The 20,357-nt window shown below is 44.8% G+C and overlaps 1 protein-coding gene across 1 annotated transcript in view; it reads left to right on the forward strand.

Annotated features, from left to right (window-relative positions):
• The window catches only part of pde11a (phosphodiesterase 11a), a 28,386-nt gene extending 8,433 nt beyond the window's left edge, over positions 1–19,953 (forward strand). Inside the window, exons 3-20 of the mRNA XM_076169801.1 lie at positions 581–670; positions 1,309–1,449; positions 1,582–1,646; positions 3,001–3,133; positions 4,277–4,352; positions 6,990–7,057; positions 7,151–7,243; positions 8,183–8,233; positions 9,613–9,759; positions 9,857–9,964; positions 10,856–10,965; positions 12,063–12,153; positions 14,323–14,423; positions 14,597–14,674; positions 14,759–14,822; positions 14,926–15,000; positions 16,074–16,157; positions 19,708–19,953. Of these exons, the coding sequence (XP_076025916.1) occupies positions 581–670; positions 1,309–1,449; positions 1,582–1,646; positions 3,001–3,133; positions 4,277–4,352; positions 6,990–7,057; positions 7,151–7,243; positions 8,183–8,233; positions 9,613–9,759; positions 9,857–9,964; positions 10,856–10,965; positions 12,063–12,153; positions 14,323–14,423; positions 14,597–14,674; positions 14,759–14,822; positions 14,926–15,000; positions 16,074–16,157; positions 19,708–19,953 (1,821 nt within the window). The remainder of the gene's footprint in view (positions 1–580; positions 671–1,308; positions 1,450–1,581; positions 1,647–3,000; positions 3,134–4,276; positions 4,353–6,989; positions 7,058–7,150; positions 7,244–8,182; positions 8,234–9,612; positions 9,760–9,856; positions 9,965–10,855; positions 10,966–12,062; positions 12,154–14,322; positions 14,424–14,596; positions 14,675–14,758; positions 14,823–14,925; positions 15,001–16,073; positions 16,158–19,707) is intronic.
• The last annotated feature ends 404 nt before the right edge of the window (positions 19,954–20,357 follow it).

The raw sequence follows: 20,357 nt of genomic DNA on the forward strand, positions 1-20,357 counted from the left end.
GTGAGGAAGGGAAGAAATGCAATTCGATTCCAAACCAGCAAGATGTTGATTAGATTTGGGGATACACATTAACTATAGTCATCAGGCTCCATCAAGTGATTACATTATTTATATACAGGAAATATGAGTGAAAGAGGAAATAAGGAATTCATGTTATCAGCCAGAGGCACAGTAGGTCAGGCTATTCAGTCAAATGGTAAAATGTCAGCTGAATTGATTTATTTGTCCTACAAACTAATGAAGCCAATGAAAACTCATTTCTTATTTGTTCCAATTCAACGTCAAAGTTTTTCCTTGATGAAAATATGACTTCACTCACTTATGCTTTTTTCCAAATAGCATAAATTATTTAGGGCAGGGTCTAAAATTAGAAACAACTGGAGAGCCAGCTGACACACAAACACAACAGTGGTTTGTGTTAATAATGACACGGCTACATGGAAAATAAAGCTGTCAAGTGTGGAGGAAGCTGGAAGGAAATGTGGCTGCGGCCTGTTTCGCCTGCACCTTTGATGAATGACTACATTATGTGTATGTGGAGGTCAGCCGTGATGATTACCAAGGTTCTATTTGTCCACAGGTGCTGCAGATGTACCTGCCGTTCTGTGGCATCGCAATCTCCAACGCTCAGCTCTTTGCAGCATCGAGGAAGGAGTATGACAGGAGCCGGGTAAGGACCAACAGGATAATAACACCCCCCTCCCCCCGCCGCCACACCCCTCCCACCCATAGGATCAGCATCGCTTCCTTCCCCCTGATGCTGACATTGAGGCTGAGTATTGATCAGCATCAGCCCACTTGCTGCCACTGCAGTGGGGGATCAGCGAGCAGCGAGCAGCCCTGTGTGGACGTTTCCTCTGGTTTTCTACGGGTGGGTGGGGAAGGGGGGGATGGGCCTGGATCCAAGAAAGAGCCAGAACCGGGATCTAAATCTCCTAGGGAATGTTGGGAGATGCACTAATGCATGTCACACATTGATCTCTGATGGAAGAGGATAATGAGAACAGAGATCAGTGAACAGGAGAGAAATAAGAGGTGTCCCCTTTACACCAGATGATTTTATGAGCTTGTGCATTAAACTGGATTGGTATTGCCTTAGATGAGGCTATAATTTACTTTCCGGGGGAAGCAATTGTGCCGTTTTATGGTTTAAAGATAATAATAATCATGCTCTAGTAGCTTAGTGAGGCACAGTATCATTATTTAAAGGGTCTTTAGCAGTACCTGCTGGCATATTCTTGTTAGATGGGATTTGCAACAGCATGTGGGGGCTCCTGCCAATGATTTGTTTTTGTTACTGGTGTTCAGGCTCTCCTGGAGGTCGTTAATGACCTGTTTGAGGAGCAGACTGACCTGGAAAAGATTGTCAGGAAGATCATGCACCGAGCCCAGACATTGCTTAAGTGCGAACGCTGCTCAGTTCAGTTGCTGGAGGACATTGAGTCACCGGTATGTTGTTTTCCTCTCCTCTCCTCTGTCCTGCTGCCTGTCTGTGTGTGTATACCGTATGTGTGCATGTCTGTCTGTCTGTGTGTCATTTTCGAGGGCTTCAGTCATTTTTCTCTCCTTCAAACCTCACAGGTCGTGAAGTTCACCAAGTCGTTTGAGCTCCTGTCCCCTAAATGCAGCGCAGACACTGAGAGCAGGTATGTTTGCTGCTTCTGTTTATAGTTTCATTAAAGCCCAATCCATCATTTGATCATATAATCTACACATACGTATGCAATGGAAGAGTTTGACACATAGATTTTGGGAAAATTGCAGTTTTTGTGCCTTTCAGTTGGTGATGTGGAATAAAAATCTACATGTGAAAATATCAATAACGCGCCTTCAGTTTGTGTGCTATAGTTATTATTTATATGATTTAATAATTTGAAAGCAGTATTTTTGGGGGGGTGTTGACCCCTGTGGATTACACTTTTAATCTATTCACTTAATTGTCACATCTCCTCTGTTACACTCAATTCTGCCCAGACTCTGTTGCCTCAGTGACGCTTCCATCAAGGACAAACCCTCTGTAGATATATGCCTGCAAAAAAAACAAATAAAGGAAGTATGAAAAGTGAATATTCTGTGCCGCTGTGGAAGTAATAAGCCGGTTCTGAATGGAGGACAAACTGTAGCAGCCCGTCTCAATTGGGTTTAGGTATTTTGCTGCACCACTTGGCAAGGCTGAGTGCAGAAAAAGACTCTTAATACTGTTTATGGAGGGAAAAACAGTGCCAGACAGAAGACGTAATAAGACCTGAGTCCTGCACGGGCCTCCACTGAGATGGATGGAGAATTCTGTTTACATTGGAATATAATAAAAAGAATATATAAGCAAACATGTTATAATATATACAGTTCAAATCAAGCTGAAAGGACAAAACTCTGATATCAAGATTTGCAATTAGCAGAGACAGTGCCTCAGCAAATTAGACAAATATGTCCTGCAACTAGGATAGAAAGATGTGTGTGGATCGGTGCTTTAACCTTCCAATTTTCAAAAAACACGATATAAAAGGAACACAAAATGTGAAATTGTGTGCCATCACACCGACTGAACGAAGCCAATTCCCTACTAGATGGAGGAGATTCAAAAGATCTGACATCCGTGTCACTCTGTTCAGAAGTTGAAAGATGAAATAACACAATCTGAACATTCACCTTGATGCATTTGAAGGTAAGAAGTCAATGGCAGCTTACCGCGAGAAAATGTGAATGGGAAGTCTGAGCGGAGAGAGATGCAGGCGTTTCACAGTGTGTGGGGGGTTTGACAAGGAGGAAGACAGTCACACAATTAACTTTTCATTACTTCATAAGCTGCGGGAGAAGCTTACATATCCTCTGTATGAGAAGTTCATTAAGTGCACGTCAATGTAAGCTGCTCCAGAAGGAGGAATAAGGAGGCATTTTTGCAAGCTTGCATTTAAAGTGTGAATGGGAATAAAATATTGGAGTGGAGATGATATTTGGTTTCTTCCTTCCCTTCTGCTGCCTCTTCTTCTCTATCTCTAGTTTCAAAGACAGTATGGAGAAATCGTCTTACTCGGACTGGCTCATCAACAACAGCATTGCGGAGCTGGTAGCATCCACCGGCCTGCCTGTGAACATTAGTGATGCCTATCAGGATCCTCGCTTTGATGCTGAGGTAAAGGAATCCACTGTTTATATCGGGGGGGAATTAACTCAACAAGCCTGACAGAAGTATGGAATTACATCAGAGCACACATCTACAATTACTACACCGCTCATTCAAGAGGTTTCTTCTATGGGGAATCCCAGGCATTTTTACCCTCTGTGGGTCATTCACACCTCCAGAGTTCATTGAGTTCATGTGTGAGTCATTAAATGCTGTGAAAGTGCCCAGGGAGATGTGTCAGGGTTACACTGTACGTACGTAGATGTGTGGATGAAATGACAGGCGGTCTGAAAGAGGAGTGAAGGAGGCCGTACTGTGTGAAACTGGAACCGCCACCGCTCATTATGATGGAGCCATTCTGACTTAATTACCTCCACCAGGGAGTTGATATTTTCACCAGCTTTTCATCCTCGCTGTCTGTTGTCAGCAGGATATCTAAAGGAGTAACAGATGGGTTTCAATGAAATGTTAGAAGATAAGTTGGACTTGGGTCACGGAAAAGCAGATAAGATTTTGCAGCAGATCCAAGTCGGTATCCAGATATCAGATTTGAAAAAAGGGACATTTGTCAAAGCACATGTGTCCTTTGATAGACTGATCAGCTGGTGCACTTCATCCCAGATCCACCTATTGATCTAGATCTGGTCCAACAGGATTTATTAATAATATAGATATAGATCAAGAAGAAGATGATGTGTCTGAACTACGACTGAACAATGAATTTACATGATAAATCTTGCTGGCTTTATGAAACCTTTGTGCAGGTATGACATGATGCTAAATGATGAGTGGTTCTCCATCCTGGTCCTCCAGTACCACCGCCTACCACTGCATCTTCTCCACCTCTTCCTCCTCTGCCCACGCCTGATTAGCTAAATCAGGTGCGATCGCTTCATCCAGAGTCGTTGCCTCCCAGATCTTGATGGGTTAAACATGCCAGATTTAGCTAATCAAGTGTGGGCAGAGCGGGATGAGATGGGAAAGACGCAGGATTATATCAAGGACCAGGATTGAGAGCCACTGCTGCAAGATAATGGTCCTATTCTCACTCTGCTGTTCGGTGGTTCTCGATCAGAAGTGATGCATGTATGCACAGTGACTCTATAATGCTGATTATAACGCTTGTCTTATAATTATCATCTCTATTTTCAGGCAGACCAATTCTCAGATTTCCACATCCGCTCTGTGCTTTGCGTCCCTATATGGAACAGCAGCCACCAGATCATTGGTAAGCTCACAACTTCACTATCGCTGTTGGAATTTTTAACACAATCGTGTCGCACTTTCAGGTTTAATCTTTCCAATTTTACTGCATTGTGTAGAACAGAGGGAGGAAAGGGAGGAGAAAGAGCTGGTGTTGAGCCAAGTTGGAGGGTGTGTGTGCCGTATGTGTTGGAATCGTGCAGCACCATCACTCCGCGCTCAGTGGAGGAGTTCCCTTATTGTGCCTGTGTGTTGGTGAATCAGCCTCGGGCCAACAGCACACTGACACTCTGATTAATCATTGATCTCTTGCTTGGTGTTGGTGCTGCTGGATATTGCAGGGAGGGGGGTCCAATGAAAATAGTCCCCTCTCCCCCTCTCCCCCTCTCCCCCTCCCTCGCTCCACTGAGATCTGATGTGGGAAGTCGTTAGTTTGATTTCAGTGCAAAGTGATCAGCATTTTCATTTGCTGCAGATGGTCGGTCTTAAAACCTGGAAACACGCTTTGTGTCCATGTTCAAATATTTACTAGTGGGGAATTTGTCCTCTGTTTGTGACCCATGATAACCATGGGCAGCCTTAATGCAGGGCCCAGGGATCAACTCCGGGTTTGGAGGCCGGTACCTTGCTCAAGGGCACGTACACGTCGACAGAATGTTAGGAGCAGAAGAGCAGGGCGTCTGTGTTGTGAGGTGACAGCGCTAACCACTGATCCGCCATTCTGCTCGGGGATAGGTGAGAGAGAGGAGGAGAGGAGAGGAAAATGTAGTGTGTGTGTGTGTGTGTGTGGGTGGCACCTGAGGACCGGGAGTGAAAGCCATTATACACACAAAGCAGCAGCAGATGAAATTCTTAACCTGAGGATACAGTCAGTCAGAAAAGTGATGGTCCTTGGCTCATCTGTCAAGGTTCCAGCCAGGACCAGAACAACAGGCCTCTCACAACATGTACTCACCCAGAGATGCTACAATGTGATATTACACAAGTGAGCAAATAGGAGCGAAATAAAACCTCCTGCTACAACTCGCTGCAGTGTGAGATTGACTGTAATAATCAGCTTTCTGACTGAATCCGGTTGCAAACTGAAATTAACACAACATAAGATGAATTAAGATGGTTCAAATATCCCTGTGGCTTGGTAAATTGGTTACATCACAACTTGGTAATTGAAACAAATGAAAACAACTGTACAGCCTCGGGCCTGAAACTTAAGATGGAAATGTTGAATTATTGCCATAGTGTGCTTTGAATACAGTGAGAATGAGTTCTTTTTTTACATAAAGTGCATACACATAAGCAGAACATTTCCGAAGCTAATATGATTTAATCGTCCGTAGCTTTTGCTGCTCATAACTAACTGTGCCGCTTATTACAGAAGAGGTAATAACAAAATCTATTCAGCAGCTCTGACATTGCATGACATCGTACTGCGGAGCAGCATTATCTGCAGTTATAATCTCCTGCATTTCGCGCTACACTTTGAAATTAAAAAGCCGTTTTGGCAGCTTTGTTTGACCTCGTGGAGATAAATAAAAATGGTAATGTGCTGTAATGAAATTGCCCTTTAACATCACTTCTCAGCGCCGGAAAAGCTCGCTCTCTGTCAGCTAGCAATTAGCATTAACAACAAAGTCCTCCGCCGTTTTTAATCAAGCGATAAATGAAAATGAGAAAAACCAAACCCGGAAATCCTGCTGTCAAACAGACGGACGGCTCCACACACACACACACGCACACGCATGCACACACACTGCTGTGGTGGACAATAACCAGACCTGCTGTCAGAGACGTTACAGTAATTGGACACTCGTTTGGATTTCACCACTGTTGCATTTCTGTCATTTTATTACAGCTTTCAGTCTTTACAATAAATGTAACATTGTGCTTATACTGTACATTTAAGGTGTCTTTATATATGTGTGTATTATTATTAAGAGGATGCAGTGTGCGTCTCCATTAATAATGCATTTTAATCACTGATGTGGGTTTGATCCTCTCTTAATTGGGGCCACGCTGCTAATATCAAGCTTAGAGGCATTAATGTTTCCTTTATTAATGTACTGTAGGGCGGCAACTAGTACTATTTTAAGGTTTCCGGTTATTAAAATCATTTGCTGTCAAAATGTACTTACTTTCTGCTATAGGTGGATAGCATAACGTGTAGCGGTTGCATAGTGTTGCTAGCTAGCTGGTGCTAATGTAAACAAAGACCTGATATCCTGTTTTTTTTTTTACATATTTGGCATTATTTCTTGGGCTGTCTTGTTTATTGTCTGTTAGTACAACGTGCTGACTCATGCTCAGTGCTCAGGTTGTTAAAATGTGCGAGTGTAGCAGTAAAACTCTGAATATACTTAAATTAAAGGACATGGACGCGTACTTCAGTCAACACATATCAGACAGAAGACTATTAAACATACTCTCATACACACACACACAGGTGTTACACACGTGCGTGCTATAAATCAAAATGGAGACCTATTAGCATCAACAACAAGCGGCCCTTTATAGCATTTAACTGGCGAAAATGTTACTGATAGGTCAAGATACTTTACCAAAAAACATACTTTGAATTCTAATCTTACACTGGATTTGAATACTCTTAACAGATGAAGATAAAGATGCTCAGCCTTCATTCATAAACGCACTTTCTCTATAACAGGTGTTGCTCAAGTGCTGAACAGGCTGGATGGGAAATCATTTGACGACGCAGACCAGCGACTGTTTGAGGTACTGAACTCTTTTTCGTGGCACACACTCTGTATCTGTGTGTATTAAAGTGTCTGGGTGTGATGTTTCTGCATTTCGCTCTCTGCCTTATAGGCCTTTGTGATCTTTTGTGGACTGGGCATCAACAACACCATCATGTACGACCAGGTGAAGAAGTCTTGGGCCAAGCAGTCTGTGGCTTTGGATGTAAGAACACAACATCTTACTCAAATCACTGTATTATTATATTAAATGTTATTGTATTTTCTTTCATTTTGCATGGCTTTGTTTCACTCATCCACTATTTTTCATCCAACTGCGACCAAATTAAGAAAATCACATTTTAGGGGCTTTTAGGAAATTAATCCAGATCAATTCAGAGATTATCGTCAATTTCTTGTCAATTTTCTTGGAGGGTTTTAGAGGATTGTTCCGCCTTGGTGGAGGTATGCTATGGTGAATATAAAAGCCCATCTTACCTGTTCTCTCTCGGGGGTCTTTGCGTTTTGCTCTCTTTTATTTCGCCTCATATTTCTGCAGGAGTGTTGGCTGGAAAAAAGTGCTGATCTCTCTCTGTAGATAACCTCCTCACAAAGGTTTTATTGATAATTAATGAGAGGCAGTGAAAAGCAATCCCTCATCTGCCCTGCAGTATGTAGCCATTCAGCACCGCTCAGCCTTTACAGTGCGTAGTTCAATTACTATAGGGAGCTTTCAGGTGCATTCTAGATGTTAGCAGAATTCTGTTTCACGATAGCAGTAAAGAAACAGAGAGAGAGTGTATATGTGTGTGTGCGTGTGTTTAAAGGGGGGGTGAGGAATGAACTAATATGTAGATGCATTGCTTCTGGCAGCACTGAATAAACATGAGTGTTGCTGATCAAATAAGCCACTGCAGGTCTGTGCAAGGTATTTCTCCCAGGAAATGAAGGCAACACGGGGATGGAATCAGGGCTGACATCTCTGTTCTTGTAGAGAGTTCCAGAGGCCTCTGTTAAACTAAGCTTCCTCATCTGGAAGATATTGTCCACTGAAATGCAGTGATAAGCAGTCTGCAGTATTTTTCAGCTGTGCTCTGCAGTTGTGCTTCACTGTGTTTCTTAATGATTTGATTTCCTTGAGAAAACTGTTATCATTATCTTGCAGGTTCTGTCTTATCACGCCACTTGCTCCAAGACTGAAGTCGACAAATTCAAGGTAACAGACGTTCATGTTGTGATCGTCACATTTGTCTCTTTTGTTTCACTGAAACCTGAAACGCTCCATGATGGTTAAAACAAGTTAATTCTATTCTGTTGTATTGAAATTTTAGCAATTTCAGCACTGAATAATAGTTCACTGCAGTATGTGGAGGATGAGGAACGATCCGGAGTAATTTCTTACCCCCTGGAATATTCATTAGCCTTTCAAACATTGCATACGCTCACGCTTGGTTTCTCACTGTGGATTACAATTGGAGATGATCAGGTTTGCTATGGCGCTGAATATAATTGCCATAACATAATTGCATTGTTTGTCTGCTTTGGTAGGCGTGTTCAGCTGTGATTAGGCTTTATATTCACCTCAAGTAGGAGATATTAGAGGAAATAACAACATTAAAGGTGCTTTCATTCTGACCCATTATGAACCTGCTGCTCCATTTAACAAACACTGCGTTGCCAGATATGCATATTACTGATCGACAACATGTAATCTATATTTATTATTTAAATTATTTATATTTCAATCACCCACTCTCGTTAATGTTAAATAGGAAAGAGCTCCAGTTCATTGAAAGGAACCAGAACAGCTCACACACCTGCAGATTGGTGCATGAAAATGAACTAATTGCGTTATTTCAAATGGATTGTTTGAATCAATAGACAATCATTTCCATTGGGTTATTTATGAGGCTGAGAAAATGAAAATATCTACATGTTTAATTGCCAGTGACATTCCTGAAACATGGATATGACCTATTTTTCCCTCCACACTTTCTTTCATGTGTGGGATTTTCCCCCGTGGCCATTAGCACAAAGCAGGAACCCCACTTTGTGTGTGATCTCTCAGCCTGACACCCCCCCCCCCCCCCCTCACCCAACGCCGCGCTCTGCTTCCTCTCCTTCCTCTCCCTCCTCTCCTTCCTCCCCTTCCTCTCCACCCACCCCTCCTCTTTCGTAACTGCTCTACATACGGAGCCTTGACTGGGATTCCACCGAAAGCCGTGAAATGTCAGCGGGCAAACAAACCTGGCTGACATCCACAACCCCCTAGGCTGTGAGAGAGAGAGGATGAGGAGAAACTCTTACTCGCCTTATCTGAAACTCACACATTAGATTGTAAGAACGCTTAGATGACAGGAAATGCTTGTATGAAGAAGGTTTTAACCCTACGTGGATGATTCAGTATCATGAACCAAATGGGTCAGAAAGCTATTGGGTGATTACAACCCTGTGTCAATCATTACCGTAACAACAACGATTCCTTCCTCATTAATCTTAACCCTCTCTGAATGACTCCTCTGAATCTTAATGAGCATGTTTCCGTATTTCCATCTGCTCGTCTTCTGCTCTCTGAACTCGTGCTTTCGTTAACAGGCGGCTAACATCCCGCTTGTTTGCGAGCTGGGCATCGAGATGCTCTCCTTCGACGATTTCTCTCTGGACGTGGACGCCATGATCACAGCTGCTCTGAGGATGTTCATGGAGTTGGGAATGGTGCAGAAATTTAAGATCGACTACGAGGTGAGACCGCCGGCTCATGCTGATTCATTTAACTACAGTACATGTCCATCTGTCCCAAACTCTCAATGATCGTGGCTGTGTGTGTGTCGTCCTGCAGACTCTATGCAGATGGCTGCTGACTGTCAGGAAAAACTACAGAATGGTCCTTTACCACAACTGGAGACACGCCTTCAACGTCTGCCAGTGCATGTTCGCCATGCTAACGGTGAATACACATCGCTTGTACTACATAATAACATCTCATGAACGCAAAGACCGAGAATCTGCGTCACGATGAACACAAATGGGTAACAAACCGATTAATACAACACCATGTATAGACTTTAAAGTTAGTAGTTGTGTAACTTAAAGTCTGGACTCTGTGGCCAGCTGGTCATGAACAGAACATCAACACAGGCCTCCTTACACTGCCTACACAAACTGTACATTGCCAAGACTTTGTTAGAATGTTAGGAAAGCAACATACTGTACATTTATTAACTTGCTTGGTCCAGAATAGAGTGAAGTAAGTAACATTTGCGGTCTTTACGCCTGCAGAGTCGACTGTGGTGCCGCAGCAGAGATGGTTGTTTGAACAGAGCCCCTCAGAGATTTGCCTCATGTGGTTCCAACAGCCTTTTTACTTTATCAACTCCTTAGGGCAACACACACACACAAACACACACTCTCACACACAGCAGCACAGTGTAGTTCATTTAATCAAGCGCAGCACTAATGCACGCCGTCCCCTCTGGATTGATTATTGGCAGAGGGAGATGAAATAGTAGTGTGTAAGCTGTTTTGGGCCCATCCCCTCTCCTGCCATGTGTTTTAATGAGTGGGCAATGAGAGGACGGTGCTACTGTATCTCTGCCGCTATCCCCTCAGTGACCTGCAGGGACTCACTCAGCACACGGCCTCTAGGACCCCAGCGTCCCGGCCATAAATCTCCCTGTGTGACGGCCGTGCTGCAGTCCCGGCGGTGCTTCAGGGAGAAACAAGGATACACTCGTTTGTTTATGTTAGGATGTTGCTGCTATTGGAATGTTTTTAATTAATGTGTGTGTATATATATGTGTGTGTGTGTGTGTGTGTGTGTGTGTGTCTGCCTCGTCAGACGGCAGGCTTTCAGGAGACTCTGACAGAGGTGGAGATCCTGGCACTGATCGTGGGCTGTGTGTGTCACGACCTGGACCACCGCGGCACCAACAACGCTTTCCAAGCAAAGTAGGTTCTCCTGCTCTCTCTCTCCGTCTCTCTCTCTCTCTCTCTCTCTCTCTTTCTCTCTCTTCCATACGGACATCAATGCATTAATACCCTCCCACACAGTGTTTTTGCACCTGCGGCCATCTGCAGCAGTCTGGCCCAGATCAGTAAGGGTCAAGCATGCAGTTGTGTAAGCTTTATGTAAGGAAGAGACTGTAAACACTGCAGATCCTCAGCAGGTTAGTCTGTCCTACCCTCAACCAAGGTCACTACACTCAACTCCAACTCCAACTACAACCAGTGAGGAACCGTGGTGTTAAATATTTGAAGTAAAAGAAATAAAGTGTTGCCGTCCAGTTGACTGAGCTGGATGTTCTTGGGTTTAGATCAAAGTTAGATGAAGTTTGCTGCTCTCTATAAAAACACATCTGCCTTATTTTCTCTTTTTTTTCTCGACGATTGGAAGCAAAGTCATGATTTCTTTTTTTGATGGTTCTTAAAATTTTATCACCAAACTCTCCTGCGGTGTGTTTTCCTTTCCTCCTCTTACACTGAACCGCTCACCAGCCTGCAGTGGAGCAGCTGCACCGACTCAAATTGTAAATATTAAATTGCGTTCAATATTTACAATCCAGTCGGAACCCAAATTTCTGTATTTTGGCAAACGGCAAGTAAGCACTCTGGTAGCCAATAAAGCTGCTGATCACACAAACAGGGCCAAACGTAAAGCCGATCCTTTAAAAGACCTGAAACAGCGCCGCATGGAAATGTACAAAAGCTTAACCTCAAATAAAAGCTGAGGACATTGTTAAATTAATAATTAAACCAAAACAGGGACTGGTGGCGTATATCAAAGTGCAATAACCCAAACAGCACAGACGCCATGCACCTGAAGCTCTCATCGGGGTTTTCCTCACACTGCGTAATGTTCTCATGTTTTATGTTAGAACAGGTGCAGTTTGTGTTATGGCTCTCCAGCTTCTTTCTTATTGAGCCATGAATTGGCGACACGCTGCAGGAATCAGAGCTCAGCAGCAGACATTCATGCTCCAAATGTGTTCAATGCTGATTATGTTCTGCCTTCTCTTGTTGCTTATGTGTGTGTGTGTGTGTGTCAGGACTGGCTCGGCTTTGTCTCTGCTCTATGGAACCTCTGCGACGCTGGAACACCACCACTTCAACCACGCTGTCATGATCCTGCAAAGCGAGGTGAGCTATGAGTCGATAACAACAATGGATAAAGTCTGGAGACACTTTAGCACCTATAGAATAATAAAACAACCACTGTCCCTTAAAAGCAGTCAACCAAGATCATGCACTACATCTCATACCTCCACCAAGGCTGACAAATTCTAATATACTTGTCTAAAGAGAAGAATACGAGTTCCATGAATGTGCCCAAGTCTATACCTCAGTCTGCCAAATCCATTTCCCTTATTTGTATCCTGACCTGATCGTAACCATTGATAATCTATGGATGATGGGATCAATGTCCCCGTACAGACCTTAAAGAAATTGTCAAAAATTCCCCATAAGCGATCATGCTCCTGGAATTCCTGGATCCACACCTGGATCTGGACACAAACAAACAAAGACCCAACCAGCGAACCCTGCAGGTGAAACCCTAACCTCCTCGGCCGGGGCTAATTATGTCCAATCACGCTAAGGGGGCGCCGCGGCACAGGCACCCGTACGGTGACTGCATGTCTGCGGCGGCTGAACGAGTGTAAACAAATGGCTCACGTTGCCCCTCGAATCAATGTAATTACAGAGGCGATAGATTTGCCGGTAATTGGTTGAGAGAGACATTTTAGCCGGCGACAGGGTTTGCTTTAGGTTGTAATTAAAGACATTTGAGGAAGCGGCTGAGACGAGGCTTAAGCAGGGAAGGTTCCAGTATCTTCATTATCGCGCCGCTGACAGAACAGTAAGCTGACAAATGTTTGCTCGGAATATCATAATGGCTTCTGTTGATACTGAGCTTGAACCGCCGCCGTCCTATTAGCATATAAATGAATAGAGTGGTTAATTCAAGGAGAAGACAAAGCTCAGCGTTCAATCCATCAGCCGGCGTGAACATTAATTAAAACGTAAACTTTTAAACATCACTCCCACCTTCTGTACTTGGGCGCGTTTCCTTCCCCGCCTCCATCTGCTGCCATTATAACACAGAGAGGGGGGAGGAGGGGGGGGGGGGGAGAGGAGAGGAGAGGAGAGGAGAGGAGAGGAGAGGAGGCCTTTGTGCCGTCGCCATCACGCCGTTCAATATTTCATGGGGCTGAATGATGGCGAGATTCACAGGCGTGCCGAGAGAAAAAAAAAGCTTGGGTTCTCTGCGTTCAGAAGGGAAAACGTGATGCGCCCCGGTTCTTGGAAGATCTGCAGCAATCCCCCCAGGTCTTTATTATCCTCCCCAGTCTGCTCCTCCGCTTCCATTATCACCTCCACAGCTCCGCTCTCTCTCCAGTCAGACCGCTCCACCTCGACCACGCCGCCTCACACGAGGGCGTCTAATTGCTGGATGAATGCATGATAATGATAGAGAGACGATAGGAGAGTGTTAAACGAGAGCGCCTGCTTACTTATTAAGAGTTGCTCCTCTGATCTCTTGATGGTTCCTCTTATTGAGCCGATGGCAGCGTCGCCTTCGAGTGCAGCGGCTGAGCGTTGGCCCTGCGACAACTCAGCTGAGAGACTGAACCGCTCCATGACAACACGTTTAATCCTGCTGCTTTAAAGGGGAGAACAACTCATTATTCTTACTTTTCTTTTCATAATAGACCCATTTAATTATGATCGGCCATGGAAATTGTTTTCATTATTCTAAATATTGCCTCATTATTATTATTCTTATTTTCTAGCATTGTGAGATTGATGATTTTGTTTTTTTCCACACTAATCTCCATGAAAACAACCTGACATATTTATCACATGATCAAAAGGTTCAACATGTTCTAGATCATGAGGAATTTGAAAAGATCTTGTTGTATTTTTATCAGAATTGTGGTTTACTTGTATTTTATTTTGTTTATTGGCCTTGGTGGAGGTATGTATGACCTGTAATTGGCTTGTTTATCTTCATCCAGGCCTCTGTATCTTATCGTCTGCAGAGCCTGGGCGAAGCTGGATTATGTATTCATTCATCTGTGGTTGTAATGAAGACAAACAGATCAAATCCTCAAACAAATCAAAGCAAAACGTCTTCACCTCCCTGACGTTTGTTTATGTTTGAGAACCTGAATGAACACCTCAGTCCAACACAGCAGCCCTGCAGTAAAACCCCCGTCTGTGTCACGCTGATCACGTTATTGATGATGTAATGGTCTGATGTCTTTATTGTATTTTCCTCTGTGTGTGTGTGTTTGTGTGTCTCCGCAGGGACACAACATCTTCTCCAACCTGTCGTCCATCGAGTACAGCGACCTCATGCAGCTGCTCAAACAATCCATACTGGCCACAGACCTCACACTCTACTTTGAGTACGTCCAACCAAAACACACACACACACACACACACACACACAAACACACACAAAAACGAACTCACTACCATTAAATAGATTTGTAGCTTTCTCCTTTCCAATTGTTTTATGTAATACTGCCCCCTTGTGGATTTTATGTTCCTTACACCCCCTTATTGGTTTTCCCTTTAGGAACAGGAACATGTTCTTTGAGCTGGTCAACAAAGGAGAGTACAACTGGAACGTTAAAGCTCACAGAGACATGTGCAGGTAACAGCTGAGTCCGTCTGTCTGTCACACACACCTGATTAAAGACAGATTGTGATGAAACTAAATCCTGACCATCTCTCCCAGATCCATGATGATGACAGCGTGTGATCTGGGCGCCGTCACTAAACCGTGGGAGATATCACGCAAGGTGAGAAACACAGGCCGAGACAGGTCCATCTGCTTCTTATCAGATTTGCCCCCGAACCTGTTTGTTTTGATTTCTAAAGCTTCTTCTTCTCCGTCTCTGTCAGGTGGCAGAGTTGGTCACCAGCGAGTTTTTCGAGCAGGGAGACAGAGAGCGATCAGAGCTGAAACTCACTCCCTCTGTGAGTATCTGATGACGCAATACACTCACACATCTAGTCTAGCTTTAAATGTGTTCATATTCAAGCCTGAACTTCAAAATATATGTGTAATATTACTGTGAGACTCCTGTTCTGCACTTTGCACCGTTCTCTGCGACCTGTTTTGTCTCCTATTGCTTTATATAATCGCTTGAATAGACAAGAATAGAAGGTTCTATTGTTTAGTTTCACCTGTGGCGACCCTCAGGAGCTGATGATGCTGACGATGCTGATGAAGCTGAAGCGTTATAAGGTCTCCACAGCTGAAAACACTGGGGCTATAAAGAAACACGAGCGCTTGTGTCACCGAGTGTAAGAAAGTGAATTTTCAGCTCCGCCGCCTCTCTGCTAAAAAGCAAAGTCAGACTCTGCATGTGTCCAGGTGTGACGCAGGAGGAGCTCATGCAATATGTCAAGTTAATTGTTTATGTTACGCCGTCGGTACTCTTTACTAGGATTGACTCGTTGAAAATGAAGAAGAAGAAGAAGAAGGAGGAGGAGGGAAAGACTTTAGGTCCGTCTGAAGATGCTAGAACAATACGCTCTGTTTGATTCAGGAGCTTTGAAGGCTTAACAGTGTTATAAGTTCTTAAAAGGAGCAAATCACCGCTCTCTGTTTGCAATTAATGGCTGTTGACTAATCGGGGCCTGCCACATTGTGCTCCCCCTCTGAGAATCCCCTCTGCAGTAGCCTGAGGTCTGCCGCTTGTGTCAAACCTTTAGCACTCACTCACTATGTGTGTGTGTGTGTGTGTGTGGGTGTTGGAAATGAAATATTCAACTTTAAAGTGGTCGCCCGGTGACTATCTCTGAAGCACAGCCTGCTGGAGCCTCTGAAGTTCAGGCTGCTGTGGAAAAAAAACGGGACTGAAGTAAAACTGGAGAATTTTCTTTGCCCCTCAGCAGCCACAGAGACGCGTCAGCAGTTAGAGCTCTTAACTTGATTGTGAGTGTGTGTGAGGACCGTTGTGTCCTCGCCGAGCACACTTGTAGGTGTGAAGAGAAAATGGAGGCATCGCTGGGCTTACTGTACTGTACGTGTTTGATTTCTGCAGGCCATCTTCGATCGAAACAGGAAGGATGAGTTGCCGGGGCTTCAGCTGGAGTGGATTGATGGAATCTGTGCTCCGCTCTATGAGGTAATCCCTGACAATTTTCTCTCCAACCTTCAGGTTCATTGTACCGCCGCTCGGAATGCATCCGCCTCTGACATCAGTGGCTGCCGTCCTTCCTCTGCTATTGTCCTGGCTGACGGCAGCAGTGAGAATGTCACCTACCGCCATTTAGCCTCGCTTCCTGCCACAGATTCACTGAGAGGGAGGGAGGGAGAGAGAGGGAGAGAGAGAGAGAGAGGGAGAGAGAGAGAGAGAGAGAGAGAGAGAGAGAGAGAGAGAGAGAGAGAGAGAGAGAGAGAGAGAGAGAGAGAGAGAGAGAGAGAGAGAGAGAGAGAGAGAGACGCTTATTGAAATCTCTGAAATAACTTCAAGGTTGCATCCTGTTTGTCTGGAGAATAGCAGAGTGAGTCTTCACTTTCTGACGGTGAGAGAGCAGAGAAGAGAACGAGCTGAGATGAGATGAGATGTGAGGTGGGTTACCATGGCACCCCCAAGGCCCCCCCACTCCCACACCCTCCCAAGCCCCAACAATTTCACCTCCTAAATGAACAACTCTAGCTCCTCTGTTTAGGTTCTGACCACTAAGCAGCACACACACAGAACACAGAAGATGCTGAAGTGTGTGACACTGCAGTGAAAGCTCTGACCGCACACGTACGACACAAAAGGGAAGAAGCCTCAACCTTTCCTCACTCGGCTGCTTTCTGGAGCCACAGTCCAAACACAAGTCAACTGGAACTCTAAATTGGCCGCATGTGTGTGTGATTGCTCTGTTAGTGATGGGATTAACGATCTCCTCCAGCTCTCAGGGAGAACATGTGGAGTGCTGTCTGTGTGTTCAGTGGTGCAGATGAAAGCTCACGTAAGAAGTGAATGTAGATAACGACGTACATGAGCACAGAACTCAAGGAAATGAACACAAAGCCAAACTGCGTCCTCACCAGTATAGCAACACTGATGTACGCAGGCCTGTGTGTGTGTGCGTGTGTGTGTGTGTGACGTCAGAGCTCACCTGCCCCTCCCACTCTCCCATCAGTGGGCGTGTGGGAGATAAAGCAGGCCGATCTCCTGAGGAGAGAGCAGCTCTGTTCAAAGATGAGGCGCGTCGCACACAAACACATGAAAGAGGTGCGGAGGGAGACGAGCACAAAATGATGTCGTCCTCATAGCTCAGGATCATTGTCTCTGTTTGTCTCTGTGTCTCTCTCCACACAGGGACATTTTAAAGCCACACACATTAGTCTGACTGTGGAAGACAAACAAACAAACAGAGTGGCGTGTGTCGGATCATTCCAGGAGTGTGAGGAGAGACGATCCGTGCTCTGGCGTTTGCCTTTCAGTTGTTGTTGCCTGCGTGATGAAGATGAAACACATCAAAGTGAAACACATCTCTGCGTGTGTGTGTGTGTGTGTGTGGGGGGGGGGGGGGGGGGGGGGGGGTTAGTCTCCACACCGCCTCACTCTGGCTTCATGTATGTAAATGGGGATGTTTGGAGGATGCCGAGATCACAATCACACTGCCGCCAATTAAAGTAGAAAGAGGGGAAATAGAGGGAGTTCAGAGGCGGGAGGGCTTCTGCCCGTGGGCGGGAGAGATCTGCTATTTGATCTCGCTGATCTCCTTCTCCTGGTGGTGTCCTGCTACTTTGTGGAATATTAATCCCCTATTATGTAACCTTCCTTCCACATGAACACATCTCCTCTCTCCTCCGTCTACTTCAGGGGAATAACGGCGGTGTGGAGACCGGTGGCACTGCTCTACATACAGGGGGGGAAAGTTTAGATGAGATTAGACAAACATGTAGAGATTAAAATGATCAGTGGACTGGATTGCAGCTGTGTGTGTGTGCGTGTGTGTGGAGTCCTTGCAGAAGATCAGTGAGATGATGGATGGAAAGTGTGTGAAATCACAACACACTGATTTATCCTCGTATACAGCATGATGATAGATCACACACACGCATGAAACACAAGCCAACATGAGATCTGGAAAGCAACAATATAAATATAAATACAATATAAATGTAAATGTAATACTTTATCTGTAAAACAATCTAAAGCAGCAAGCTATTTTATTTCATTTTATTTTGTCTTATTTTATTTTATTTTGTTATTATTATTTTTTTATTCTATTTGATTCTATTTTTGGTTTTAATGTTTTGGATCTTTACAGTTCTAAATGCTTTATATTTGCTACGCTAAGTTGAGGTGAAGTTGATGAAGGTGATGAAGAGCAGCTGATATAAAACAGCATCAGTCTCTTTCACGCAGCCTAAAAACTGCACCATGAGGTAGAACTCACACTTACACACACACACATTCAAAGATCTAAATGATGAGTGTATCCAGACGTGTAAAGGTTAAAACAGGGAGTCAAGCTCCTCTGCATGCATTTCCTCTCCTCTGCTTGATTACGTCATGAAAACTCAGTGAACTGTGGAACCTGAATAATTCCGAACGCCTCTGACTCACACTTTTTGCTTTAATTTCATTACAGATTCAAGAATATCTTTAAATTAATAGCTTCTTATTCCTTTTCTTTCATTCACCTTTGAACACTTGACTGTGTGTGTGTGTGAGGATGAATTAGCTGTTTTGTGAATGGGCTCCATGCCTGCATTCTTTTATTTCCATATGAAAACCTTGGTGGTGAAGCAGCAACTAATTACAGCGCTGCCAGCAGAGCTATGGACAATGTAAAGAGAGCAGAGGGAGCAGAATCCCCCTGACTCAGAGGTAATTCATTAAACGGACGACGACAGCTTGACTGCGGCGCTCCGTATATCCCGCACAAGAGAAGATGACAAAGCCCGTAATCGCACTCATACATGTACGTCTAATCTTTAAAGAACAGGCCGACTCTTTAGATCGCAAACCGTGGAGCTGTTATTGTTGCTGTTATTGTTGCCGTGTGTTCGCCCGCATTGTTGCGTTTGTGTTGTGTTTGATAACGCGCCGCTTTTTCCCCGCTAATGAGCTTTTATAATCTGCACCGACGAGGGCGAAGTCACAGCCGCGTCGGCGTTTGTTGCTTTGTTTGTTTCTTAGCAGGATTATACTCCAACATGTTATGAAACCTCTTTGGAGGAAACTTTGGGGCCACGTCAGGATGAAGATTGGTTTCAATTCTTGAAACGGTGACCCTCATCCTGACCCTCAACGAACACTGATAAGGTTGAACACTTTGGCTCGACACATCTGCCACGTCTCTGTTCCATCAAATACGCCGGGCGAGCCAAGGCCCATAAATTATTCTATATGATTTTCAGCAAAGGAGAGGAGAGCAAAGTCACACAGAGAGAGAGAGAGAGAGAGAGAGAGAGAATGAGAGGAGTGATGCTCCTGTTACTGACAACTGCAGAATTTTGGTTTATATATTTAATAAATGCCTCATATTGTCATGAAAAATGCCTCAAAATGCCGGCAAACCACTGTAGAAATGGAAATTGTAGCAAATTGCGACAGAATGCTGTAAAATTGCTATAAAATGGGGACAAAATGCTACAAAGATTCTACAAAATGCGAGCAGTGGGTGACAGTCTGGTTGAAAGTGTCTCTTGTTTGTCCCTGACAGACTCTGGTCAAGCTGAACCCTAAACTCCAGCCGATGGTGGACATGATCCGAGCTAACAGGGTCAAATGGGAGGAGCTGAACAAGAAACGGCAACGCTGCCAGAGCGACTCCGGCCCCCCGAGCCCCTGCAACGGCGACGGCACAGAGACCGCCGTCTGCACCGTGACCAAATCGAGCAGCGTGAGCACGCCCTGCTGCGGCGGCGGTGGGGACGCTGACACCAAAGCGCCCAAACCCGTCAGTTAGCTCTGATTGTGAAGGCCTCCCCGAGCTGCTTACAGTCAGGCTGGTTTCCTCTTCAGTGCGGCCCTGCAGTTGAGGTGCATGCAGAGGTTGTTGGGCTCTCTGCTCCTTCGCTTTTTTGCTACAAGAAATGAGCTTCAGACTCCAGTGCGGCGACGCCATCACAGAGGGTTTTATCTGGTCGGTTTTTGCGTGGCAGTGGCGTGTTTGCAGCCACGCGTCAGCCGACGACATCACAGGCCGACAGAGAACTCAAACCGCTGTGACCTGTGAGCACAAACACTCAACTATTCTGGGCATTGCACAGTTTTTGCTACAAGGAATCCGGCAAGTCTCACAACAACAAGGCAGGGAGCATATCGGAGAGGAATGTTTGTCTCTGATGTGATTCTTTTGCTCTGGGTTTC

The sequence above is a fragment of the Genypterus blacodes genome, unplaced genomic scaffold, assembly GCF_046128005.1.
Source record: "Genypterus blacodes isolate CSIRO-AG114 ecotype Tasmania unplaced genomic scaffold, CSIRO-AGI_Gbla_v1 ptg000214l_1, whole genome shotgun sequence".
Taxonomy (NCBI): Eukaryota; Metazoa; Chordata; class Actinopteri; order Ophidiiformes; family Ophidiidae; genus Genypterus; species Genypterus blacodes.